Source organism: Camelus dromedarius, chromosome 3, assembly GCF_036321535.1.
Source record: "Camelus dromedarius isolate mCamDro1 chromosome 3, mCamDro1.pat, whole genome shotgun sequence".
Taxonomy (NCBI): Eukaryota; Metazoa; Chordata; class Mammalia; order Artiodactyla; family Camelidae; genus Camelus; species Camelus dromedarius.
The window spans coordinates 82371414-82399117 of record NC_087438.1 but is presented as its reverse complement, the minus strand read 5'-3'; the positions used below and the strand labels follow the sequence as shown (position 1 = coordinate 82399117).

Sequence of the window (27704 nt, the reverse complement as noted above, 5' to 3'; positions counted from 1 at the left end):
AAAGACACATGTACCCCACTGTTCATAGCAGCACTATGTACAATAGCCAAGACATGGAAGCAACCTAAATGTCCATTAACTGATGACTGGATAAAGAAGATGTGGTGTATATATATACAATGGAATACTACTCAGCCATAAAAAAGAATGAAATCATACCATTTGCAACAACATGGATGGACCTAGAGATTATCATATTAAGTGAAGTAAGTCAGACAGAGAAAGAGAAATATATGATATCACTTATATGTGGAATCTAAAATTTTATTTATAAACCAGAAACATTCATGGACACAGATAACTATGGTTACCAAAGGGGAAATGGTTGGGGAGGGATAAATGAGGAGTTTGATATTAACTGATACACACTACCATGTATAAAATAGATCAACAATAAGATCCTACTGTGCAGCACAGGGAACTATATTCAATTTCTTGCAATAAGCTCTAATGGAAAAGAGTCTGAAAATATATATGTATGCATGTATATATATATGTTATATATGTTATATATATATATATAACTAACTTAATTGGTCTGCTGTACACCTGAAACTAACATCATAAATCAACTACATTTCAATAAAAAATAAAAATTTTTAAAAAGTGTGTGGTTCAGTGGTGGAAAGTGAAAATAAAGGGGCTGAACCTCACTGTGCCTAGGATATTGGGATCACCATGGGATAACCTGAGAGAGGGCACAGAGGGGATTCAACAGGAAGAAGAGAGGCAGGGCTGAGAGAGGGCCCAGAAGGCAGTGCCACACCTGACCTGTGCATCCCTGGCTCACCTTCACAAAAGCAGCAAGTGGAAAAAGTGATCAATAATTATAGTCACAGAAACTCAGGCTTGGAGTTAACCTTAGAGGCTGTTTGCTCTAATCCTCTGCTTGGCTGTGAATCCATCTCCTAGACATCACAGGCAGCAAGCATTCATCTGGGATCTCCTTGGTTACCTCTGTTAACAGAGACTCACTCCTTTAAGAGACAGCCCCAATTCCTCTCTAATCATTAGAAAGTTCCTCCTCATAATGAACTGAAATTCAAGTTTAAGGACAGTAGTATTCAAACCATTTCCACTCCAACCACTGACTTTACTCCTTACAGCAAGGAAATAATTTGGGGAAGAGATAAACAGATTTTTAAACTGAATTCTCTTTTTCAACCTAGTGGAGACCCCCTCATATTGGCTTAGCAATTGCAGTTGAATGCAATGTGAGACAGTTATGCAATTTCCAGGGCCAGCCAGACATCTGCTATTGATTATCATGAAGAATTCAGAAGCAAGCAGCTTGGCTTGAGGCAGCAGCAGCAACAATCTCTTTCTCTTCCATGTATTCACTCTAAGGGGGGAGAAAACGATGCCAAGACAGGTGGGGTAATGGTCCTACTTGGTGGCATCTGAGCAGTTAAGAGCTTCATTCGAGTTTCTGAACAAAATTTGAAATCCACAAGAAAAGAGAAGCTGTGCTCCGTAGGTGGAATTTGGACCACAGACTCCTGGTCAGAGATCTATTTGAAAGTCTAACCCACTCCAAGCTGTCATAATTGGATTTTAACACTAGGTTTCTGACATGGGTAGAATCTCTATTAAGTTAATATCTGTGCCAACTCGTCACTGTTTAAGAGGCAGAAAAGGCTGGGGGCGGAGGGGCAAAGCTACAGGGCTAGACAGACTTTCCTCGGCTGAAGGCAGCCAAGGCTGAAACTCAGCCGACAAACTCAGCAGGTGGTGAAAATGTGAACCAAAGCAGAACTTATCCAAACAGGATTGCAGGGGGGAAGAGAAGGTAGTTTTGCAGGTAGAACTGAACGGCACAGAGAAGAAGTTTTTCCACTTGAACAGGTCAGGTTACAAAACTTAAGTTATTCAACTTCTCCTTAAATAGAAGCTAGAGAAATATGTAATAGTTATGATGCACCAAGTTGTAAACATCACCAAAATGAAAGTATTTTCTGGGAAACTGGTAATATGAACAATAAGCCTGCCTACCTACCTAAAAAAAAGGTCATATTAAGTCCATTCATTTCCTAGTAGAAACAGAAGAAAGCTAAAAATCACTAACATTCTTAATCTGAAAACTATTTCAACAGAATTTCTACAACTGAATTCAGCAAAGTCCCATTATATGCCATTTAAGTTTCTCAATTTCAGTTATGCACCATCAGCCCACAACAGACAGAGAGAAATAACCTAAATGGTGCTCAGCCACCATGAAAGGATTTTATGCTGTGAACAGGAGACAGAGCTGGGACTTTGCTGGTCCCTCCCTGACTCTTGTCTCTGCCCTGCCCCTCACACTGAGCATCTTGTGCACTGATGGCGAGTGTTGTGGTTAAGGTTATGCATTTTTTCATATAAAAGTGCCTCTAAAAACAAGGCAACTATTCCATCTGGTCACAAAGAAACAGGAGCCTACTCCAGTGCTAGAGGAAAACACACAGTAAGTCCTATCCTTACTGGAAGATGGTCTGTTATTCTTCAGTCTGGTAACTTCCTAAAAGATTCTCAAAAATAACATTGACACCATATAATTTTTACTTTACACATGACTCTTCTGTACTCTTAACCAAATCAGTACCATAGATTCTCATATGATAGAGTGATGTGGCCAGAGTTGCTGAAAGAGACTCACGATTTTAGCCCTGAGATCCCTTAATTTCGTGCCATGGTGACTGAGAGCATTACAGCAAACTCACAGGGGTGTTGCAGGATATTTTAAATTTTTAAAGAAGACATAGCATTTTTCAACATCTCTCAGACACTGCTTGAACCACTAGTTCAAGCTAGTTCACAGTGTAACATGAGATTGTGCTAGATTTCTTTTGGTTACATCATTTCTTTGCAAAGCTAGGTTGCTGGCAGTTGCTGTACTAAAAAGCAAATATTATGTGAAAAGTAATATGAAACAGGAAATTAGGGTAGTGGGATCCAATCTGACTTCAGGGCTTAAGAAGTTGTGAGGTGGCCACTGATCAATTTATTACCTCACAGCTTCAAATTCACCCTTCATTACCTGCTCTGAAAAAATAAAGAAGGGACTTTGCTTATTTTTACTTCTGCTCACTGGTACAATTCTAAGCTTTGTCAGTGGAGTGCCATGGAGAGACATTATAGGATGAAGAACTTCTGCTTCCTGGTTCTGGGGTGCTCTTGCTGCAAACTGCTGCAGGCATACGTGGCTTCTCCAGCCTCCAGCTCCTGCAACGCAGGCACCTTCTTCAGCAACTGGCTCCTGCTGTATGTGTTGGTACAGCCACCAGCACCTTCTGCTGGCCTCCCCATGCAGCAGTTTTGTATCAGAGAGCTTCCAGTGAGAAGCCTCCCCATGAACAGATTTCCTCAGCATCCTAGAGGGTGAGTTTCCAGCAAGTTCTACCAGCAGAGCACCACTGTGACTTCTCTGCCATCCCAGGAGCCATGGCCAGCCATTCCCTCTCCAACAAAGTCTGGAGTAGAAGAGAAGAGGGAAGCTTGCATTTGGTGGCCTCTCTCAAACCCAGGGAGAGTAGGTGTTCTTTATATTTGCCATTCCTCTGTTCTTTAGAATTCTCATTACTTCCTAACAGGCAGCCGTCATCAAAGCTAATATTTCTTTTTAAATATTTTTTCTTTCTAGTACTATTTTTAATTATGGTAAAATGCACATCACATAAAATTTACCATCTTAATCATTTTTAAGTATACAATTTAGTAGTTTTAAATACACAAACACTCGTGTGCAACCCTCACCACCATCCATCTTCAGAACACTTTTCATCAGAACTAACAAACTGAAACTCTATACTCATTAAACACTACCTTCCCATTTTCCCCTCCCCTTGGCCCCTGGCAACCACCATTCAACATTTGTCTCTAAATTTGACTACTCTAGGTACCTCGTGTACATGGAATTACACAGCATTTGCCTTTTTTGTGACTGGTTTACTTCACTTAGCATAATGTCCTCAAGGTTCACCCATGTTGGAGTGTGTCAGAATTTCTTTCCTTTTTAAAGCTGAGTGATATTCCATCGCATGTACAGACCACATTTTGTTTGCCCATTCATCCATCAATGGATGCTTTAGTTGCTTCTACCTTTTGGCTATTGTGAATAATTCTGCTATTAAACCTGGGTATACAAATATATGTTCAAGTCCCTGCTTTCAATTCTTTTGGGTAGGTACCCAGAAGTGGATCACTAGGTCAGATGGTGATTCTATTTTTAAGCTTTTAGGAGCTTCCATACAGTTTTGCCAGATGACACTTCTTTATATTAAACTTTCCCATTCATATAATCCTGGGGTTCATCTCCTGCCTGAGACTTGCAGGGCCCAAAAGATGTACACATTCCATTGGTAAGTAACGGGTGAAGGATGAAATAAAAATGTTATTCTTTAACCTTTCAGTTTATGTGTCTTATTTTTTCACATGGCTACAAAGTTATTAGTACATAAATACTTAGACCTAAGCTCTTAATAAAGGAAATTGTTATGTATTTCCTGTTTCCTAGATATGACATGAAAAATTATTGAGACCCAGTTTGGGGAGGTATAGCTCAGTGGTAGAGTGTACGCCTAGCATGCATGCAGTCCTGGGTTCAATCCCCAGTACATCCGTTAAAATAAATAAACAAACAAACAAACAAACAAACAAACTTAATTACCTCCCCCCCGCCCCCCAAAACAACACACACACACAAAATTTTTTAAATTACTGAGATACTAAGGGCTCCATAAGTGAAGATGTCAGGAACCTTTGCTCCAGCCCACGTTCCCAGCTGCCATTAGGAACTGTCTCCTTGGATGGTTCCTCAGTCTCATCTTGTCTAGGAGTAATCATACACCTGAAGGCACAGACAGTACCCTCTCCCACCCCAATATCTTGATTCTCTTCATAATATTAAATTTTTTCTTACTTCGGCAATGGTGACTAGAAACCTATGATTATCACTGACTTACGCTGTTCTGTCTCCCCTTATTTCTAATCTCACTAAGTCCCACAGACAAAATGTTTCCTGGGTAGGCCTTTTTTCCCTCCATCCCCACAGCTGTTAGTCAAACTATCATTTGTAGCTGGTATTCTCTAATAGATTTAAGCTGATTTCCCTTAAAGGAGAGCATGGGTTGAAAATTCAAATGCTCACTGAGGCTAGAAATACGATAATTCATACCTGTCACAACTACTGGCTGTCTCAGTCCCTGCACCCACAAAGATGGCAGAGATGAGCAGGCTGGGGGCCAGGTGCACAGGACGCAGCTGGACCACTGACCTCTCTCTCCCAAAGAAAGCATCGGCAAAGCAAATGAGTGTGAATGACGCTGCTAGTGGAAAAATCATGTCCCCGCCCCCAACACACACACAAGTGGATATGAATGATTTGAAAAGTAAATAATCATTCAGAAATGCTGACACTTGTTTTCATTAACTGGAAATTACTGAAAATAGATCTTATGACACATCATAATATCTTGTGCAGTCACACTGTGGGAGCAGGGCTGCAAGTCTTTTTTTTTTTTCTGCTATGTTACCTCCTTTTTTTTTTTTAACCCCAAAGCTTAGCTTGGGTCTCAACTCCTCCCTAAAGCCTACCAAAGCCCACAGTGAACTAAACATCCACTGTGAATTTCTACCATACTTAATTAAAGTTGTTACTCTTGATGTTAGCTGTCTTCTGCGGCAAATTTGTAAACTATTTGAAATGCAAGATTGTATCTTGTATTTTTTTCCTCCTTTCTAGACAGGGGAACACACTGTATGCTTTGAAGGCAGTATATAACTAATAAAATAATCATCCAATCATTTCATAATATTGAATTATGACACATATACAAGGATAATCTTAATTTCCCCTTACCCAAAAAGTACATTACAAGAAACTCTGTACAAAAATTATCTGTTATCTTCAAAGACAGAAAACAAGAAAAGAAAATTTGCATTGCATTTGGAGAGCTGAGGCTGGTAATCTGCAACAATCCAAAACTCTATCAGATAAAGAACGGAGAAGAAAATAATTCTGACAGCTGCAAACCTTCTGTTTTACAACAAGCAGAGAATGGATGCACTTCCTTCTAACATCCTCATAAACAGAGTGCTGAGCAAATGCAAACAGCCCCAGAAGAAGTCACTGGAGTCTTGGCTTCAACTAATGGACTGTACTTATCTTTACAGCGGCAACCTCACCAACCCCCTACCAAACCCACCACAGTTGTCCTAGGTGCCCTTAATAAGATGGATTGAACAAAATTCCATTTCAGATGGTGGAATTCCCAGGGCCAGCAAGGTACCAGCAGCAGCTGCCCACTTGATTTTTATTTTTTGGGTGGGGGAGCTAATTAGGTTTATTTATTTTATTTTTTAATGGAGGTCCTGGGGATTGAACCCAGGACCTCATGCATGCTAAGCATGCACACTGCCCTTGAGCTATACCCACCCCCCAGCAGCTGCACACTTTAAAAAAGCAGCAGCCTCACCTCTCTCAGAGTGGGAATGTTGTTTCCTTTCAGTTAAGAACTAGCATCCGGTACTGGGCCACCTGAATATATATACTAATAAATCCCAGATGAGAATTCCAGACACCTCTTTACTCAAGGCATGAACTTCTCTCAGGAGATAAACATTCTATTAAGCAAATCTCCTAGGAGCCAGCTTTCCCTCAGAGGCTGTTTGCGTTTACAATAGGCTGCATTTTCTAAGGCCAATTTGGGATCCATCGTTGTACAATATGTAATTAATTTTGTCATCTGTTTTCTTAATGGATGAAATTAACAGGTGAATGTAAAAAGGTAGCATCCTAGTTGTACCAAATACCCTGTTATCTGGACCAGAGGATGGAAGAGGTATCCCACTTGGCCATAGTACCAAATTCTGAACCAGCCACCCAGTTTAGAAACAAACAATTTATATGTTTAAATGAAGCTATGCTTAACATCACCAGCAGTAATAAGTATAATTTGTCCAGCACCTACTATGTGCTAGGTATTCTGCTCTGCACATGACAGAACATCTCTCACCTCTTACTATGCGTCAGCAAGCTGGTATTGTCTAGCTCTTGAAGTGCTTCTGCATACACTGCCACTGACCCTCAGAATAAGCCTGTAAGGAAAAGATCTTACTGGCTCCCTTTGCTTCTGATGAGGACACAGATCCTCTGAGAAATTAAGTGGCTGGCCCAATGTCACTTAGCTAGGACTGAATGTGAACTGAGACCAGAATGCGGGTCCTCTGACATCATTCTGTGCTACTTCTCTCTTGGCTGTGGTGTGTCTGAACGAGCAGAGCACAGATAATTTTACTGCAACGCAAACAGGCCACATGCTGCAAAAGAAGAGGGACAGGGAGCAGCCAGAACGGCCAGACAGCAAAGCTGACCTGGAGGCTCGAGCCTGGCTGACTTGGAAGAAGAGGGAGCCAGACATGAACAGAAAAGGGGAAGTCTGGCGGAGGAACAGGTGTGGCAAGGGGGGAGGTGGGTCTGCCTCACACGTCTGAGTCTGAAGTCTGAGGGAGACCACCACTGTGGGGATGTGCTCGAGCTGCTTCTGCTCCTACAGACCTCACAGGCTTTGATGAAAATATTTCCAACAGATTGCATTTCTCTTCACCAAACAAAAGGGGCACACGTTTTTGTTTTTGTTTTTTTTTTTTTTAACAAAGTAGACTACTGCTGTTGATCACATTATTCTGTAATATAGATAGGAACCTACATTTGCTCACTAAACCCTGCCTGATAAAGTTGTCCTTTTTCATTGTCTTTACATCTAGTCAACAATTCCTACCCAATTTCTTTTTCTTAAGACTGATTTATTTATTCGTTTTCACATCCTTCATATACTTTTTTTGTTTGCTTGTTGTGGAGCTTTTTTGGGGGCGGTAATTAGGTTTATTTATTTATTTTAACAGAGGTGCTGGGGATTGAACTCAGGACCTTGTGCATGCTAAGCATGTGTTCTACCACTGAGATATACCGTCCCCTATTTCTAACCAATTTCAAGAGACAAGAAGAAGCATGTGATCGACATACCACATTCTTCTTCATGGCTCTAGGAAGCCTGCCCAATACACAGATCTATAGAACAGATGTACTGCTCTTAATACACGGCAGTAATGTTTTCAAAAGGGAGAGGAGAGACAATGGGTTCTGAAATCAGTAAAGTGAAATTGCATATAGTTAAAATTATCTTGAAAATTTCTTAACTTGCCTGGAAAGTACTGTACCATCTACACAATACTTATTAGTTCCTCTAACTCTTAGTCTATGTTTGTCTGCATTTGCCAATCAGATATTCAGTTCCTCCTCCATGATGATGACAGAATAGTCTCCTGAATGACGTGCATCCCATTCTGCTGGTGGTCAGAACCCTTAAAACTCACGCATTCCACTGTTTCCATCAACATGTGGCCACTACTTGTTCAACGTAAGCAATGCAGAGGGTTACTGCCCGGTCATGAGTGGCTGAATGGGAATGGTCAGGATTTCCTGACACCTGTCTTCTTCTTCAGGGTCAGATGTTACTATTTATTGACAGCCTGTAACAATCCCTCTACATATCTACTTGGAGGTACAAGGGACCCAGGGAGAACCAAAGGTTGAAGGAGGAAGTCAGAGGCTCATCCTCTGCTCCAGAGGAAGCTGTAGAAGTCACTGTTCAGATGTCAACTTCATCTATGTAGTTCTTCATTTTGCAAACATTTCCTGAGTATCTATCATGTACAAGTGTAAGGCAAATGGTGTAGATCAAACAGTCATGGTACCTGCTCTCATAGAGCTATAGTACAGGCGGGAGGGGGAAGGACACTAGTGAAAATATAGTATGATAAGTGCAATAGCACAAAAGTGTGGGGTTCTGTGAAGGCCCCAAGGGTAAATATCTAAACCAGACCTGGGGGAGAGAGTTATCAAGGAAGGCTTCCTGAAAGAAGTGCTGCCTAAGCTAAGACTTGAGGGTCAAGGGATTAGTCAAGGAAGGGCAGGTGAGAGAGAAAAGAAGGAAGAATTGTTCCAAGTAGAGTTAGCACCATGTGTAATGGTCCAGAGGGGAAGAATAACTGGTGAGAAAGGAAGGCTAAAGAAGAAGCCAATGGATATGATAATGAGCTGGCCATGAGGGATCTTTGAGAAAGATGATTCAGTAACAGGACTAGACACAGGAGCCCAATTGCAAGGGGTTGCAGAATAAGCTGGTGTTACAGTAGTAGAGAAAGGACTGGTGGACTATTCACTTATGCAAGCGCGCTGAAAGGAATAAATTGGGAGAGTACTCTGAGGAGAAAGCATGATCAAAAGAACACATTTTTAGCACAGCAGGACTGAGTGGCTTGGCTGAAGGAATATTTAAATTCCCACAGCTCTCTCACTGGTCAACACAAAACACAGGGAAACTGGGTGCCATCTATCACACACAAAAACACATTTGCAAGAATTCTGTATGTTCTTTGACACAAGTTTCAGTCATGCAAATGAAAAAGAATGAAGTTAACACCCCCTCCAAGCTTCATGGCTGGTGCTGGTCTGGCAGGTCTTACCTGAAGCAAAGCAACACAAGGTGTTATCTGTGAGGCGCCTGGGAGGCTCCCAAGCCTGAAATTATCCTCTTAGCACTACAGGAAATGCTCTCATTAGAGAGACAGTACTTTCAGCTAAACATTGCCTTATTTTCTGTTCTACCATCAGATTCTTTTCAAAATACAAGCGTCCCTTGGAGGAAAGGCCTATGGATGACTAAGATCTAAGAGTAGATGAATTCACTGATTTCTTTGTTGCTTCCTAGGGCATCCCAGGTGGAAGCAGGAATGCAGAAGTTAAGAGTATGGGAGGGTGGAGGGCTGGAGGGGTGGGGAAGGAGTAAACGCCAGCTTATCCCACTCCCAATCCACCCTGCTCACTGACCCCAAGCCTGCCCAGCACCAGGAAAAGCCAAAGAAGAGTAAATAAACCCAGCAGACAGCTTGCCAGGCAGGTGTGTGAGTCTCAAGTGCTTGGGGTTCTTTATCTTCAGTGATGTAAATTCTTCTAATGATGTAAAATACTCAGTACTGTATAGAATGAGATTTCCATCTTCGTTTCTCTAAGTGGATCAGCCTCCAAAGGACACGGAACCAAAGAAATATTTTTTTTTTAATTGAAGCATAGTTGATTTACAATGTTGTGTTAGATTCTGATATACAGCATAGTTATTCAGTTATAATACATACATACGTTCTTTTTCATTATAGGTTATTACAAGTTATTGAATATAGTTCCCTGTGCCATACAGTAGGACCTTATTGTTTATTCCATGTATAATAGTGTGTATCTGCTAATCCCAAATTCCCAATTTATCCCTCCCCAACTCCTTCCCCTTTGGTAACCATAAATTTGTTTTCTATGCCTGTTTTGTACTTAAGCTCATTTGTGTCATTTTTTTTGGTTCCACATATAAGTGATATCATATGATATTTGTCTTTCTCTGTCTGACTTACTTCATTTAATCTGATAATCTCTAGATCCATCCATGTTGCTACAAATGGCATTATTTCATTCTTTTTGTGGCTGAGCAGCATTCCATTGTGTGTGTGTGAGTGTGTGTGTGTGTGTACCACCACTTTATCCATTCAACTGTCAGTGGACATAGGTTGCTTCTATGTCTTGGCTATTGTAAATAATGGGGCTAGGAACATTGGGGTTTATGTATCTTCACATATTGGAGGTTTCTCCAGATATATGCCCAGGAGTGGGATTGCCAGATCATATGGTAACTCTATTTTTAGTTTTTTAAGGACTCTCCATACTGTTTTCCATACTGGCTGCACCAAATTATAAGTCCACCAAGAGTGTAGGAGGGTTCCCTTTTCTCCACAGCCTCTCCAGCATTTATCATTTGTAGATTTTTGAATGATGGCCATTCTTACTGGTGTGAGGAGATACCTCATTGTAGTTTTGATTTGCATTTCTCTGATAATTAGTGACATTGAGCATCTTTTCATGTGCCTGTTGGTCATCTGTATGTCTTCATCAAAGAAAAGTCTGTTTAGGTCTCAAAAAATTCATTTTCTTTGAGGACATAATGTCTTTTGAAGTATTTGCAATTTGCAGATAAAGATTTTGGTGGCCCACTTCTACCAATGGCAGCCAGTCCTCTAATCTAAGGTAAAAAGCTAAAATCCATTATAAAAACAAAAATACAGAAGGCTCACATCCAAAAAAGCTGGCATCTCTGAAGCTAAGCAAACATACCAATGATAGCTGAAGTTAGCTGGCTTATAGCCCAAGAATCACAAACTGGCAGCCTTAGGACTGAATCTAGCTCAGAGTCTTCTTGGGCCAGAGAATTTTTATTTTTTCACCTGAACTTCAAACCCTTTAGATGGGAACTAGATGCAAGTTTGCCACAGGCCTCAAGACTTCCAACTGCTCATATAAAGCACTATTTACACATTCATCTTTCTTGCCTGGTTCCTGTAGACATTTGCGCTTAGGACCACTGGTTTATACAGTCTGTTGTTAAAAACAAACAACCTCTCCTACAAGGTAGAGCTCCAGCACTAATGTTTCAGAGCAGAGCACGTGAGGGTTACAGGGTGGTAGGATCACTGAAAACACAATAAATCACAAGGTACAACACAACTTGCAGTCAGAAGCTTAACAAAATGGGAGACCAAAAACACTGGTGGAGCTTGCTGTTCCAGGATAAGCCACGTGATCATGGCTTTGAAACCACTGTTTAACAGGGGCATCTGCCACGAATCACCATTTGATCTCACTGCTCCCACAAGATCCCTGACATCTGGATGTCACAGAACACAAGTCTGGCAGCCAAAATCCAAGCCTGGCTTGGCAAAGGAAGCAACCCCTCTGTTCAGCCATGCTCATACCGCAGTATCTGTGGTATCCAACTGACAACACTCAGCTTGGAGCAGTTCACACCCGGCGCTCCACCAGTCCAGCCACTTGATGGCTATTTAAGACATTTATCGCACACGATACAGAAACTGGGTCATCACCTGTCTGCCCGTAAGTGTTGGCAAAGAGGCTTTAAGTCCCCACCCCAACCATATCTCAGTTCCATGTGACACTTCCTATCACACTATGCATAGAAGCTAAGAATCAGAAAGCTGGTACTCAAAGGAAGCTTTTGAGGTCCTCTGAATCTCCTCATTCCTCACACTTGTTCACAAATGAGAAGTTAGGTCCAGTAAGCTGTTATAACAAGTCCAAAGTCTCATCACACAAGTGTCTTAAGAGGGACGAGAATGCAGATCTCTGAGATCTCCACTGTGGAGAAGTCCTCTCTGCGAGCAGCCCCTTGGGACAGCCTCCGTGTCCTTCTGCAGCCTAGCCCAGTGTTCCTGGATTTGATTTCTGTGACCCACATGGGCAGCCTAGTTCACTCGAGGTCATCACTAAGGTTTAGGTCAACACCCACTGACAACACAGGGATTCCTCCACTGTGCATATATTCCCTCGGGGATGTGGCAGGGAATACTGGCTGGTTGGGAACAAGGCTCAGGAATCTGGAATCCTATACCCCAGCCACAGATTTCATCTACAAAAATAAACTAGCATCTCTTCTAGTCTAATGTACTTATCACAAAGGGGTGTTTTCTTTGTATTACCCTGCCTTTCACTCCACCAAAAGCCCTCTGAATGCCCCAGCCCCTTCACCTGCCCTAGACAGCCATTCTCCTGGAGGTCCTATCTATAGTAAACTAAACAAAATTCCTTAAGATCAACTGCCCTATTTTGTTTATTTATGTGCAGCTTCAAAGTCTTCACATTCCAGCACAGGCTGGAAGCCCCCTCTCCCACAGGGCCAAGTCTTGTCTGTCTGTCTGATGACAGTGGTAGCTGAGATTAACCCCCTGGGGTTGGAGGGGATGCTGAGAAACCTTAGAGACACAGACAGGGAGGAAAGCCTGAGAGGTAGGACCCAGTCTCTGAGCGTGCTCCTACACTCCCAGCGTGCTGCTGCCCCACCATCCCTGATGGCCTACATGATGGACTTTCTGTGAGGCCATCCTTGCCCCAGAGGGGTGGCTGTTGTCTTGATGGGGACTGAAAGGGCAAGACTTGTAAGGAGGAACAAGGAGCAGGGATGGTGTGTGTATAAAAGCTCCAGATCTTAATTTGGAAGCAGGAGCCAGGAGCCAGGTCTGGCCTGCCCCAGGATATCTCCCAGGAACCAAAGGTGTGGTGAGAAGCTCAGGGACACATTCACTGAGGGGTAAGAAGGTGTTAAGTTAGCGGAGAAGGGGCAGATCAACAATGGAAAGCACAGACCTATTCAGGTCAGGCCAGAATTTTGCCTTGGGATGTGCTCAAAGTCCACTTGGGGCTGCTTGTTAAAAACACACAGCACACAGCTAATCGCATTTCTCTACTTCCATGGCAGTCTTAGAGGTGAAACACTGAAGTCCAACAGAAGGACCTTCTGAAAGCTGGAGAAATCAGCTAGGTATTTTTTTTGTTTGTTTTTAAAGATATTTAAATGCTTAAAAATTTTTTTTATAGAGGTGGTGGGGATTGAACCCAGGACTCTACCACTGAGTTATACCTCCACCCACGCTTAGCTACATTTTTAATCAGGCTGTTTTTGGAGGTCTTTAAAGGAGCACTCTCATTCTCTGTCACCCACATGCAGCAAATAGCTGTTCTTAGCTAGAAATGTTTCTTGCCAAGTTTTGTTAAGGCCTGCTTATTGCTCCTAGCAGCACCCACAAAAACACCTGCATCACTACATTTGCTTTGTTATCTTGAGTTTTCATAATGGAATTTCCTCCAGCAAGTACTCCTTCTCAGGTTCTCACCAAAGCCAGCTCCAAAGAGCTCCCCCAGGAACACACTTACTCTCGTAAAGACCAAGAACCAAAGGACCACAGGGGTCTGTGCCTTCAGGCTCCCAGGGAGACAAAGAACTTCACTGAAAGGATTCCAAAGAATGCAACCCCAATGGTAGTGGGATTTCAGAGCTCATTTACAGACAGACCACACAAATGAACATATGAAACTACCTTGTTTGGCAGAAAAAAGAGAGAGAGAGTGAGAGCGAGTGACAAAGTACTATGCAAACAAATGTAAACGGAAAATAAGGCGATGATGTGAATTTCTCATTACCTATGGTGGCAGCTCTGCTTTAGGAGGAAAGGAAAGAAGGGGCAAGAGAGTCAGGGATGAGTTAGTTTCCCCCACAAGATGGGACGACCTTGTACAAAGACCTCATGTTCTTTTCTCCTCAAGATACAGGCCACGGGTGATTAAAGGAGATGGCTGATGCAGGCACAGTCACTCTCCTCTCTCCTTAGCACTGGTCTCACCCTCATCAGAAAGTGAGATCCCAGGATTTGGCCTGTGTCCAGAGGACAACTGTCATAAGAGCTAAAGGAGATGGAAGGGGAAAAAAGCTGGAACTGGCTCATGGTAAAGCAAGAAGACAAAAAACGTAGGACCAACACTGTCCAAGTTAAGCTGTCTTGGATAATAACCAATCGCTCTCTCCTCACCAGGTAATCCTGTTTTCAAACTCATTTTAAGTAATATGAAATATTCAACCTTACAACTTTCATGGTGAGGTATGGTACTGAGAGCTGTGATCAAACACTTAGGGCTACAGAAATCATTTAACTATATTCCAATTAGCTTAGAAATGAATGTAGGGTAGCTTTACGAGATGGCAGGCTCTTGGGTTTAACCACTGGCAAAACCCAAAGGATCTGTTGCCATACTCAAACAGAGGAAGGCATTTTTGGCAGAAGACTCCTCTGAGACAAGAAGTCTGATCCTTTCTTGCCATGAGGCCTCTCTGGGTGGGGAGGACACACTCGGGAAACAACCAAGATGAACCCTGCTGAAACCGCTGCTGGAGGAGCCCACAGCACATGGCTTCCTCTTGGACCACTGCACTTGGACGTCTGGGCCAGTGTGTGGTTTGCATCCCAGCTGGGCAGGAAGGGGGTGGGCGAGGTGTTAGGAGGCAGATTCCCATCCAGGCTCTGGCACTGAGATGCTGAATAACCATGGACACCTGACTTGATTTCTCTGTCCTAAATTTCATCTGTAAAATGAGATGATTAGACTAGATCAAACAGCTTCTCATCTTGTGCCCCGTGAAAGCCAGATTCATTATAACTGTCCAAAACCTATCCCCTAATAGGGCCTCTCACCAAGTCTCCAGCTCATCCTCCATCCTCTTTCTCATCAGCACTGTGGCTGTTTCTGGAACACCATGCCCACTCCCACCTCAGGACCTTGACATCTGCTTGCCCTCTGCCTGGAATGTTCTGACCCAGGACACTCACAGGTGTGGCTTCCTCACATCTTTCAAGTGAGTCTAATATCACATTCTCTGTGAAGATACACATTGCAGATTCCCCCCCACACACATACACACACACACAATTTTTATCCTCCTATTCAACTTAAAACAGTTTTTTTTTTCCTACTTAGCACTCAATAGTATCACCTGCTGTATATTTTACTTATTTCTTTATTGTCTGTCTCCCCCAGTAGAATGCTCTCCATGGGCAGGGAGTTCTCTCTGCTTTATTCACTGGCATATCCTTGTACCTGGGGGGGTCCCTGACACAGAGGAGGAGTTCAGTAAGTTGTGCGAAATGGATGCATACACTAATGAGTGAAAGGGAGGGCAGGAGTACAGCTCTCTCCCATGTCTTCCAGCTCTGAGGTCTGTGGGCTGCATTGTCTACGGCTGGAGGGCTCCCCTCTGCCACCTCTGTACAGGATGAACTCTATAACCACATGGAACAAGCCCGCCCCGAGACATCTGTGGTGTGCTTTCACTGTGCCGCAGATCCTCTCAGGGCTGCTTCCTTATGCTCCACGCTCTGAGCTGAAGGGCCACATACACCCTACACTCTCAGAAAGATCACAGCCTCCAAATGTGGTCTATGGGGAAATTCTTTATATTGATACTCAGCTCCATTTTCTAGAGTCAAAATTAATACCATTTGAGGGAGCATCATTACATCCATCTCCTTTCTCTAACGTTTCATCTGAAATCCCCAAGGGAAAGAGAAGCGAGCTCTACTGCCAAGAGACCACACTGTTCATCTCACCTGCAGTGAGAAGATGCTCCCGGTGCATTTCAGCCGGTTCCGCTAGGTGGCAACGTGGTCTGGGTATACTCATATCCAAGGCTGAAGTTTACCAGCAGCACAGAGAACAGACGCCCCCCAGCCCCCGCCGCAGCACCCCTCCCATTGCCTGCTACACTTATCACCTTGACCTCTCTTCACTTCCAGCCTGGCTATTTTCAACTAATAATTTACAGTTTGCTCTTGAATGGTTTATGCCTACTCATGAATACATTTAACTTAATCTCTCCAGCCTTGGAAGCTTGATGTATGCTTCTTTCTGCCAAAGCACATTATTTACACCCACCTCCCCGTAGAACTCTACCCCAAACTCACTTCTCCCACAAAACTCCCACAACCAAGCCTGGCTCTGATCCCAACTGTATATACACCATGATACACAGTCACAGACACGTAGCCATTTTTATATATCATACAGACTGTGCCTATATACAAACAGAAAGAAAGTTGACAGAGAATCACATGCACAGCTCTGGTCATCTGGTAGGCAAATGTACGTTTTATATAAATGATGTGCAGGTAACCACATACCATACAACAGAGGCCGTCACAGTGCTACAAAACAGCACTGGCTGCCAGGGGTTCAACCCATGGGCCAAGAAACTACATATATTAACACTCATCTATGTTTTCTAATTTCAAGTTCCTTTCTAGCATTCCATTTAAGGTCCCAAAAGTCTTGTCAGCATAAAAATTTTAGATAAACCTCAACAAATACTATCTACAGACTTGAGCAAAAGTGTTAAATACAAATATAACTTTATGGGCTATTTATTGTTTTTTAATTTTGGGGGGAGATAACTAGGTTTGTTTGTTTATTTAATCGAGGTACTGGGGATTGAACCCACGACCTTGTGCATGCTAAGTGGGCACTCTACCACTGAGCTACACCCTCTCCTCCTTTAAAGGCTATTTTAAATGCTTTCTTTATTTCAATCCTTGAAAACTTTTCCATTTTACCTTAAAAATAAAATTGTCTACTTGTAGAAGCATTAAGTAAGGCTGAAAACAAGCCTAAGGTGTATTTTAAAAGCACAAAAGCCCTTAAGTATGGGGTCAAATTGCTTACTGGCTGTTACGAGAAATGGTAGAGGCGATGTTCTGACAAGCATTTATGTGATGGGAGAATAGAAATAAACACCCTGGCTTTGCAAGTCTCCACGAGGTGTTACCGCCATTACCAGACCACTGGGAACCAGAGACGTCTGAGAGTTAATGAGCACAAAGAAATTCTAAGAAGGAAAAAGCAAGCAAAAAAGTTATCAATCATTTCAGAGCCCCCTTTCTGAAACATCTCAATCCTTCGTTTACTAATGAAACTGTTTACACGCAACCTTCAGATGCCATTTTTTTCCACCCACAGTACTCCAACCTCTCTCAGCTGAACACGCGTTCTCCACACTGAGAGTCACAGCAAAGGAAAAGCAGTGATTTATGGAACACAACCACTTTAAAGCCGTGACCAACGGTTATTTCCCTGTAGACAGTGACACCATGGTGCTTAGTCATCTCAACATTCCACCAGATTCCGACAAAGCTGTTACAACCAAGTGAGTCTCAGGGTAATTTTAACTCACCTAGTTTCAGCATTTTCCCCCGTATCAATCAGTTTCACCGTCTTGGAAGAGTCACACGGACCAGAGGAACATACACAGCCTCCCTGTTGATGTTGTATCCTATGTCATCCACATCGCCGCCAGGGAGAGTCAGCCCTCCCCGAGAATAATTCAAAAGAATCTGTGCCGTCCTTTCGAAAAATCAGCCATAAGCTCACCAAACAAACGCACAGACGACACTGGTCAACAGCAGTCACTTTAAAAGTTGTCTTGCTTGTTATTCTGGGAGCTGGGTTTCGTCACCTATAGTGGAACGCATTATGTAGCCTTTAATTGTGAATCCAGAGAGGTCTCCACGTCCACAGTGGGGACGGACTGGTTGCTGCCTGCACTTGAACTACAGCCGCACAGAAACACAGGGATTACCTGTGATAGGTGAACAGGAGATATTTTCAAAATCAAACAGAAACAGGAAGTCTAATGTTTCAACATGCTAGAAAAGAGTAACAGATACTTCAAAAAAAAAAAAAAAAAAAAGGGAGCAGCCCTAATCACAGATGCCTGAATAAAATTAAAAAAAAAAATTTACACACACATAACTCATTCCTACCTGGCCAGTATAAACATGAATGTCTATTAATAGTAAGTATTGCTTAAAGGTGTTCTTGTTCTCAGGAGAATAAGAGAACAAAGTTTGGGCAACATTGCTACTTAAAATCATTATTCTTTTGCTTTTGAAGAGAATGTAAGGTTTTTATAGAGAATGGACACGTGACTACATCCAGGCACACTCAATACACACGTGTACATACATAGAGATACATGCATACATCCACTCTCAGTCTTTTTAGAAGCTTATTTATTTGCCTGGGGATTTGACAGTTGTCACCACCCACAAATCTTTCCCTTATCCATCTCCACCAGGCAAGGTTCTGCCAGTCCCACAGAGCCCACTGTAAGTGCACCACCTCAGTGAATCCTCTTCCAGAGGATCCCAATCAGGTGTTGGCATCTCAGCCTCTTCCTTTAACCCCCACAGCAAATGATTGAGCCTCCTTGGTAGCACTTTCTGAGTACCTGTCACAGTTGTCCTTATGTTATCTTTGGTGGCCTATCTAGCTTATCCCCGACTATGTGGTAAGTTTCTCGACTTCATTTTTATCTTCTGTAACAGTAACACTGCATTGCGCCTACTAGGTACTCAGCAAAAAAGATACCACGTGGAATGCAATGGACAAATGCTCTGGAATCTGCTAGTCCTGATTCAAATTCCAGCCACGCTGCCAGAATTTTGTAGACTTGGTTTTGTAGACTTTGCTTTGTAGACTTGCAAGTTACTTCACCTCTCTGAACAATTCTGTTCTATCAGAGGAGAAGAGCATCACCTACCTTATAGAACTGCCATCAAGATGTAGAGAACCATGGGAGGCAAATAACATACTGCCTGATGCCTAGCAAGCACTTGAATAGCAATAAGTATTGTTGACCTGAATTAAAATCAAATGCTTACTACTAATTTAGGTAAGTGGCTGAAAGAAATACCAAATAAATACCAACTGACAAATATATCACACATTTCTTATTTTCTTTAGTCTACATGATCATGCGAGTAACTCAGAGAGGTTTGATGTCTATACCTTAGCAACCATCCTTTTGTGTTCCATTGTGTTATCTCCTCAAATTCTTTTTTTCAAAACATTTTTTATTTATTTATAATCATTTTACAATGTTGTGTCAAATTCCAGTGTAGAGCAGAATTTTTCAGTTACACATGAACATATATATATTCACTGTCACATTTTTTTCTCTGTGAGCTACTGTAAGATCTTCTATATATTTCCCTGCGCTATACAGTATAATCTTGTTTATCTATTCTACAGGTTTGAAATTCCACTCTATCCCTTCCCACCCTCCGTCCCCTTGGCAACCACAAGTTTGTATTCTATGTCTATGAGTCTATTTCTGTTTTGTATTTATGCTTTGTTTGTGTTTTTTTTTTTTTTTTAGATTCCACGTGTAAGCGATCTCATATGGTATTTTTCTTTCTCTTTCTGGCTTACTTCACTTAGAATGACATTCTCCAGGAGCATCCATGTTGCTGCAAATGGCATTGTTGTTGGTTTTTATGGCTGAGTAGTATTCCCTTGTATAAATATACCACATCTTCTTTATCCAGTCACCTGTTGATGGACATTTAGGCTGTTTCCACGTCTTGGCTATTGTAAATAGTGCTGCTATGAACATTGGGGCGCAGGTGTCATCCTGAAGTAGGGTTCCTTCTGGATATATGCCCAGGAGCAGGATTCCTGGGTCATGTGGTAAGTCTATTCCTAGTCTTTTGAGGAATCTCCACACTGTTTTCCACAGTGGCTGCAACCAAACTGCTCTCCTCAAATTCTGACTGACCTCTTGATGCCATGACAACTTCATCAGGGACTAACAGTCAAAGAAAATGCCAAGAGAAAACTCCTCCCAGAAGTGCAGGATTCGAAATCATACAGATTTCCCAAACCCTGATGCAGTGGCAATTCCAAGGAGAAGTAATAAAATGTAAAGAGCAGAAATGCTCAGAGATAGAGTCACAGACATAGAAAACAAACTTGTTTACCAGGGGGGAAAGGAGGAGATGGGGAGGGAAAAATTGGGAGTTCAGGACTTGCAGATACTACCATATATAAAATAGGAAAACAACAAGGTCCAACTATATAGCATAGGGACCTATATTCAAAACCACGTAATGGCCTATAATGAAGAAAATATGAAAAGGAATATATATATGAAATATATACATGAAAAGGAATTGTATATTCCTTTAAACATATAGTATACACATTATGTATGTATATAGTGTATACACGAATATATGTGAATATATTATACATATATATGTATAAATGAATCACTATGCTGTACACCAGAAATTAACACATTATAAATCAACTATACATCAATAAAAAAAAATTTTTTAAAGAGCAGAAATGCTATATCTCAACAGAGGAACTGGTCTCTCACATTTTATTAAAATGTGGCCTTGGGGGCAGCTGCATGGGTAGGTGGCCACCAGTAACCCCTCTGTTCACTCCTGCAGAGAGAGGATGAAGCAGCAAAGGGAAGCTGTGGGAAGGGAAGGCAGGAGGAAGAGTTTACAGCACCACATAAAAACACCTGCCAGCGTGGCAGCACAGCCCTCACACGTGCTCCAGGCATAATCAGGGAGGCAGCAATCCGGCCCTGACACCAGGCAAGGGCAGTGAAGGCTGCAAGTGTTAGAGACTCATGTATCAGCTGGGCACCTCCACACCCAGGAGGACCAATCCTGATTCTGGAGAGGGCATTCCACCAACGGGAGAATAAAGAGGAACACGTTCGGATGGGCTACAAATCAGGCAGGAGGTCATTTCCTCAGACATTCCACCCCCCTTACTTGAGATCAGAATGCCCAGGTCTTACGTGGTCAGAGCTCTCCAAAGTTTGCCATTTAAAGCAGTCCCTGCAGCTGTCATTTTAAATTCTGCTCATCTTGAACTTCATTTGGGAAGAAGGAAGAATCACAGACAGAGGCTAAAGATTCGGGAGAGTGGAGAGCAGTCAAAATTAACAGTGGAGCCTTACATAACAATGTATCTAACTTGTTTTAGTTCCTTTTATAAATAGGAATACAGCTCTCTCATGTTTCCCTAGGATTCGCAATTAGGACATTCTCAGCAGATTCATGGATCAACACTTCTGACGGCTGCCCAGTGCAGATGCATCACCCGTGCTTTGAAGCAGGGAGAGAGGAGGCAGCTGGGATTTCTAGTCCTGGAAACCCCATGTGATGGCCCAGTGGTCGAGGAATATGTCCAGAGCTCACTTTATTAAGGCGACTGGTGCTCAGGACTGCACATAGCTCTCTCTCTGGTGAGCTCAGCTCTGCAGCTGAAGCAAGATACCGTTCAGCATGCCAGCACCCCCGGCCCCCTGCCCCTGGGAGTGCAACTGGCACTGCTGGTGACGGAGGCACTTGGAGCTTCATGGTGACACTAAATAAGCCATCGTTAGGAAAGTCGGGGTGCATCTTATCTGGTATTTCCTCTCCATCTCTCTGTCCCCACATGACGGCGGCTCTTAGAAAACCAGAGCCTCCTCCTGAGCATACACGCTTTCCACGTTTATCTACGCATCTCAAGCCAGGCACTATCACATCAGTCATTTCACTGTCCCCACACCCAGGGAGAGTGGGTGGCAATTTCCAAAGAAGTTAAGGAGCATATTCAACAGGGCCCGGCAAGACAGGGCAGGGCTGAGAAGAGAAGCCGCGAGATCGAAGCCATGGGGCCCAGGACAAACTCCAAAACACGTGCTTTCCCTCTGGCCTAGTTTCATTGACTGCTTATTACATCCCCCAAGAAAAACGAAATTTCCTCTACAGCCTCCCACAGCCTTATCTGCAGCACATTTAACAAAACCACCAAAAGGATAACGCAATTCACGACTGCATGAAAATGTGTGCCTTCATTTGTTTATTTCAACTAACTCTACAGGCTGGGGACAGAACAGGAAATGTCTGCAGAGCACCTCGATCTTTGCTCTTTGGCCTTCTCAAGGTGCTCCCGAGTCTCTAGGGCATGAGTCAGGGCTGCCAAGAGCAGTGCTGCTTTCTTTCTGCTTAATCTTCCCGTCCCCTCATCAGCCACCTCCAGATCCTCCTCTTTGGCCTTCTCCCAGCCACCTCAATGCTTTCAGTGGCCTCCCTAAAACCAGAGCCCCAAACAAAGCCTCCTTCTTGATTCAACTTGCTTCTCTCTGTCCTTCAGCTCTTCTTCATGGAGGAGGGAGTGATTGGCAAAACACAAAGAAAGGCAGACTAAGGGGGATTATTCTAGGAGACTCAGTGCCTGAGGTTAGTAAGTTGCCCCAGAAGCATCTCCCAGGTGGAATCAGAGAGACAGCGACAGTCAGACTCGCCCTCTCTCCACAAGAGACCCTGTGCCAGCAGAGGAGCGCGTGGTTCATGTCTGGGCGAGGGTGGGGATATCCCACAGGCTGAGTACCCGCTAGAAGCCGAGCAGGGTGCGTGATGACTTCCCTAAGTTCACTCAGTCCTCATCGAAACTCTGGGAGGTGGGCACCGTCATCCCCAGGTGGCAGGCGAGGAAACCGAGCTCTGTAAGTTTAACACACCTGCTCAGTGTAGTGCCAAAATATGAAGGTATCTCTTATTCCAAACCTGTTGGCTTTTATCTCTCTCTTTTAAAAAAAATTTTATTTTATTTTATTAATGGAGGTACGGGGGGATTGGACCCAGGACCTTGTGCATGCTAAGCACGTGCTCCACCACTGAGCTCTACCCTCCTCTCTGGCTTTTTTCCCCTTCATATCCTATCACAAAAGTGTCCTTGGTTCACCAGACAGTAAGCACAAACAGGGGAATGTCTGGAAAATAAAAAGAACACCTGGCCACCCACCTTTCAAGGTCAGGCAGAGCAGGGAGTTCAGCTCAGTGAACAGGAGCTGCTGGGGGCTGAGGGGAGAGAGCTCAAGTCCATCGTCACGCTGACTGCCATTCACAGCCTTCCACTAGGTGGGCTGCATAAAAGCAGGAAGGCAGACTTTTCTATCACATAATGTTTCTATTTTTGAAGTATACATTTTATAACATGTTACTCAGAAGCAAATAAACAAAAAAATGAATAACTAACTAAATAACCAGGAGCTGGTTAGCAGCACAGCTGTGGCAAGCGCCAGAGGCTAGGACTCCAGAATGAGCATTTATGTCTGTCTTCCTATGATGCAGGCTCAAATCCTCCTCATACTTGCACCACCACTGAAAACACTAAATCAGCCTTAACAAAGCAAAGAAACACTGAGCGCTTATTGCAACAAATACGCTGGCACTTGAAGGTGGTTTACGTTCTGCAGAGCTGAATATAAACAGAGTCCTGACATTTTATAGCATTCTTCCATCGCAAACTTTCGTGTAAAACTGAACATGATCCCTTGTAATAAAATACTAACCTGATTAAACTCTAAATTTGCCAAGAAAAACGCTCCAATTGTAGAGTAAATTTCTCTATAAATCTCTAGAATTTCTAGTTAATGCGCAACATATGACATTTCCCAAGTCAAATTCCTCATCCTGCCTCCGTTGCCAAACCTGATCATTTTCCTCTCTGTTGTAACCTCTCTGGATCCGATCATCACCCTGTTACCCGGTCATCACTGATTCCTCTCTTGGTTTGGATGGTCTCTCATTCACCAAGGTCTGCTGTCTTTCCATCTGTGCCTCTCCCATTCTCATTTGGATTTAATTTGATTAAACCCTTCACTCTCAAGGTAACAGCAGGTGTTTCCCTGAGAAGACAACTTTCAGAGAAGGACATGAAAGCCTGCCCTCCATTCCCCTTTAGGGTACAGAGAGCTGTCATTATGTAGTTATATCCATGTGGCTATTTTGAAACTTAAATTAAAAAAAAAGGTTTCAGAAACATTTTAATTTAGAGAGCTATCAGAAATTACAGCATGTACTGAGTAAAGTTGCTCTTTGACTTTTGCCCCCAGGAAACACTGACATCAGTTTTGACCACTTGCAGGGGAAGGATAATGTGTCACCAAGTCATATGTGGACCCAGAGCCCCCACACTCAGGCACCCAACAATCAGCATTTGTCTTCTGCTCCATCCTCCTCAGTCTAACAACTGAACAAATTTACTGAATGACAAGCTGACATCAGACAAGTTTCTCCCACTTGGTGACCGAGGAGCAGATGTTGCCAGCAAACCTACCTCTCATCCCCTGGAGAGATGTCCGAGCCCCATTTTCCCTTCCCACTAAGCAGTCCTGCTCCTAAAGACGATGAGGGGCCCCAGGAGCCCGGAGTGTCATATTCTGTGGTATATTTCTATCTTCCCTCCTCCATCCTCTTGTCACCCAAAGCCTTTCAGGATGAAGGAGGGCATGTGAGCAAGTTTAATCTAGAAAATGCTCACAAGTACATCACAGGGATGGGCTGAAACTAAACTCCTATGCTCCCTTACCCACAACAGCTTCTTTTCTTGGGCTCCATATCTCACCTTCCCCTCAGCCATTCAGACTTGAACATCAGTGTCCTTCTGGACCTCATTTGCCCTGCCAGCCGCCGGCTCTCACATTTCCCCACCTCCGGGCGCGTCTGCCACCTTGCCCTCATCCCAGCCCCTTTGCCCAGCCTACTTCAGGCGTGTCTGCAGGCCTGAACGTCCTGCTCCTTTCACTCAGTTGCCCTCATGGCACATCTTCCTAAAGCACAGCTCCATCGCCATCACATCACCATCTGTGCCTAGAACAGAGTTTAACAAGTGCTTCCACATCCCGGCTTTAGCATGCCACTCTCCAACGAGGAAGGCATGATGCATCCCAGCTGCTAGTGGACCAGAGTCCGCGCTGTCAGCACAGGACTTAGGGTGGTCCTCGCCATGCTTAGCACTGGGCTACTTCTGGGCCTCTGCTCACCCGCATTCCTTGGACTCCAGGGTCCTTTCCACCATCATCAGCTACAAAATACAAGCAGTCTCCCAAGGCTCTGCTCCCATGAGGCCTGTCATGACGCCTGCAGCCAGATGCCAGCTCCTACTCCATCTTCCTCTGCAACTTGGAAGCTTCCTTACAACACTGAGTCTGTTTTGCTCCAAGGGATGGCTAATGCTAAATGCATCTCATCATCCCATTACACGGCACCTTCCTAGGTAACAGGGAGATTTCTTCATTCATTCAACAAAGGCAGCCTGCACTTATCTAGTACCTACTGCATGCCAGGTGCTGACTGAGGCGTTGGATACGTGATGGGAAATGATACACAAGTGGACTGATACTCAGTGGGAGAAAGATATGGCAGCCGATTAAACACCTGAGTAGCTAAGGACAGTCTGTGAGAGGTGCTGGGATGGGAATGAGCAGGGCCTTGTGATGAGACTGCTCTGGCAGAGAGGGCATCGGAGGTGTATGCCAAAAGCCAGAAAAAGAGCGGAATGAGCAACGGGAAGAGCGGGTGTTCCAGCCTGAGACAGGACAAGTGGGGCCGCCCCAGGGAGAGGAGCGGAAAGGGGGCTGGTGTGGCCGCAGAGCAGGGAGCCCAGGGAAAAGCAGCTGGGAGGCAGGCGAAGGCCAGAATAGGTAGGGCCACACAGGGCACAGTGAGAAGCTTACATGCTGGGAATGGAAAACAGGACCAGTGGCTGGAAGGCAAAGTAGCAATAAAGATCAAAACCTTAAAACTCCTCATACCCTTTGAACCACTTCCAGTAACACATCCAATGAAACAGAGACAAGTGTGGACAGCTGCTAAGTGCAAGGGAGTCGTGCGGCGTCATGACAATGGTGAAGTCCGGAAACAGCTCAACTACCCAAATGGGGGATTTGTTAAGCGAATTACAACACATCTATAAAATGACATGTAATATCGTCTTTAAAAACGATTTTGTAGAGTAATTAATAACATGAGAACTCTTCACAAAGGCTACAAAGCAGTATGTAAAAGTAAAAAATCATATTAAGTACTACATAATTTTTGTAAAGAAAAACTTACAGGCATACAGAAAAAAAGCCTGGGGTTATATTCAGAAAAATGTTTTTCCTTTTTTTTAAATTAATTAATTATTTTAAAAAATTGATGTATAGTGAATTTTTAATGTTGTGTTAATTTCTGGTGTACAGCACAGTGATTCAGTTATACGTATTTGTTTATATTCTTTTTCATATTCTTTTTCACTATAGGCCATTACAAGGTACTGAATATAGTTCCCTGTGCTGTACAGTAGGACCTTGTTGTTTATTTTATACATAGTAGTCAGTATCTGTAAATCCCAAAATCCCAATTTATCCCGCCCCACAAAATGTTTTTTTCTGAGTGCTGAAATTAAGGAGTAACTTTTGTTTTTTTCATCTTTTACTTTTCTGTTAAATTGTAGTTGATCAATATACTACAGCACCGTGTGATGCTTTCATAAAGGGGAAAACAAGGTTTTTAAAAAGCTGTGAGTAACAAGAAGGTACAGCAGGGGAGACAGCCTGCGAGATCACAGAAATAAAAGAGGCTGCTGATGGGGAGCTGGCCAGGGCAGTCTTCTATCTTTTTAGAAACTTCAGAGCAAACAGAAAAACAAACCAAAAAACTCCCTAGAACTCCCGGGCAGGAAGTGTGTCACTCCTTTCTTGTTGATCCCTCTGACTCAGCACTGACTGTCAGGCCCCTCGGATCCTCCTTGTGGAGAAGTGAGAGGTAGGAGTTCTGAGCGGATGGAGACTTAAGAGACCTCACCCAGGAGCTCCCAGCCCTGGGGCTGAAGTTTGAGAAGCCAACCTGGATCTTCCAAAGAAGAAGCTTTTCATCATTCTTCTTTAGATTCATTACAACTGAGACACAACACTCTCACTCCTATTATTACAGGTTAAACATGATTACATTTTTGTCTGTTTCTCTTAAACAAGATTTACTGTGCAAGATCCAAACACACTGTGGTGTGCGAGCCTTCTTCCCAAACAGGTTTGAAAATTTAATAAACAGTTCAGACAAGTCGCAACAAGTCCCGGTATTCTGATCTTGGCTTATGCATACCCAAGTTGAAAAGGTGAAAAAGTTCCAAGGCCCATTCAGCCAGCGTGCCTCCTCACTGGCCACTGGGTCACCCAAGTGGTTTGGTTCCTACGTCCTATTTGGCAGCCTCCTAGGCTCAGCACTCAAGGGCCACTCGGAGAACACAGACAGAAAGTGATTTGCTAGAAGAATCTCACTTCTTTTCTTTCTATTTTTAATAATCCCCTGGAAGTAACAGAGCTGAGGGAAACATATATGTAGGGCTATACAAGAAAACAGAATTTTTTGACTCTGGAAGAACCTTAAAAATTTTAAGACAAATTAAATCAGAATTTGAGGACCTTGACAATGACAATCCTGGGCTTCTGCCTTCCCACATTCATTCAACAGATATTTACTGAAGCCTTACTGTGCCCCAGGGGAGCCCCTAGAGTAAATAATAAACAAGGGGGCCACAAGGCGTGGAGGATGTACTGGGGAGGTGGGATGGGGTGTGGAGGGAAGGGAGGCAGATACTTCCAAGATATTCT

General features: G+C 43.3%; 1 protein-coding gene across 4 annotated transcripts in view; it reads right to left on the bottom strand.

Annotated features, from left to right (window-relative positions):
* The window catches only part of TNFAIP8 (TNF alpha induced protein 8), a 119924-nt gene that overhangs the window by 44037 nt on the left and 48183 nt on the right, over positions 1-27704 (bottom strand). The window contains exon 1 of one of the 4 annotated variants that reach the window (XM_031448876.2): positions 17646-18000. The exons of the other annotated variants lie outside the window; for them this stretch is intronic. Within the exon in view, the coding sequence (XP_031304736.1) occupies positions 17646-17658 (13 nt within the window). The 5' untranslated portion in view covers positions 17659-18000. Of the gene's footprint in view, positions 1-17645; positions 18001-27704 lie in introns of those variants that run through there. 4 annotated transcript variants of the gene reach the window in all.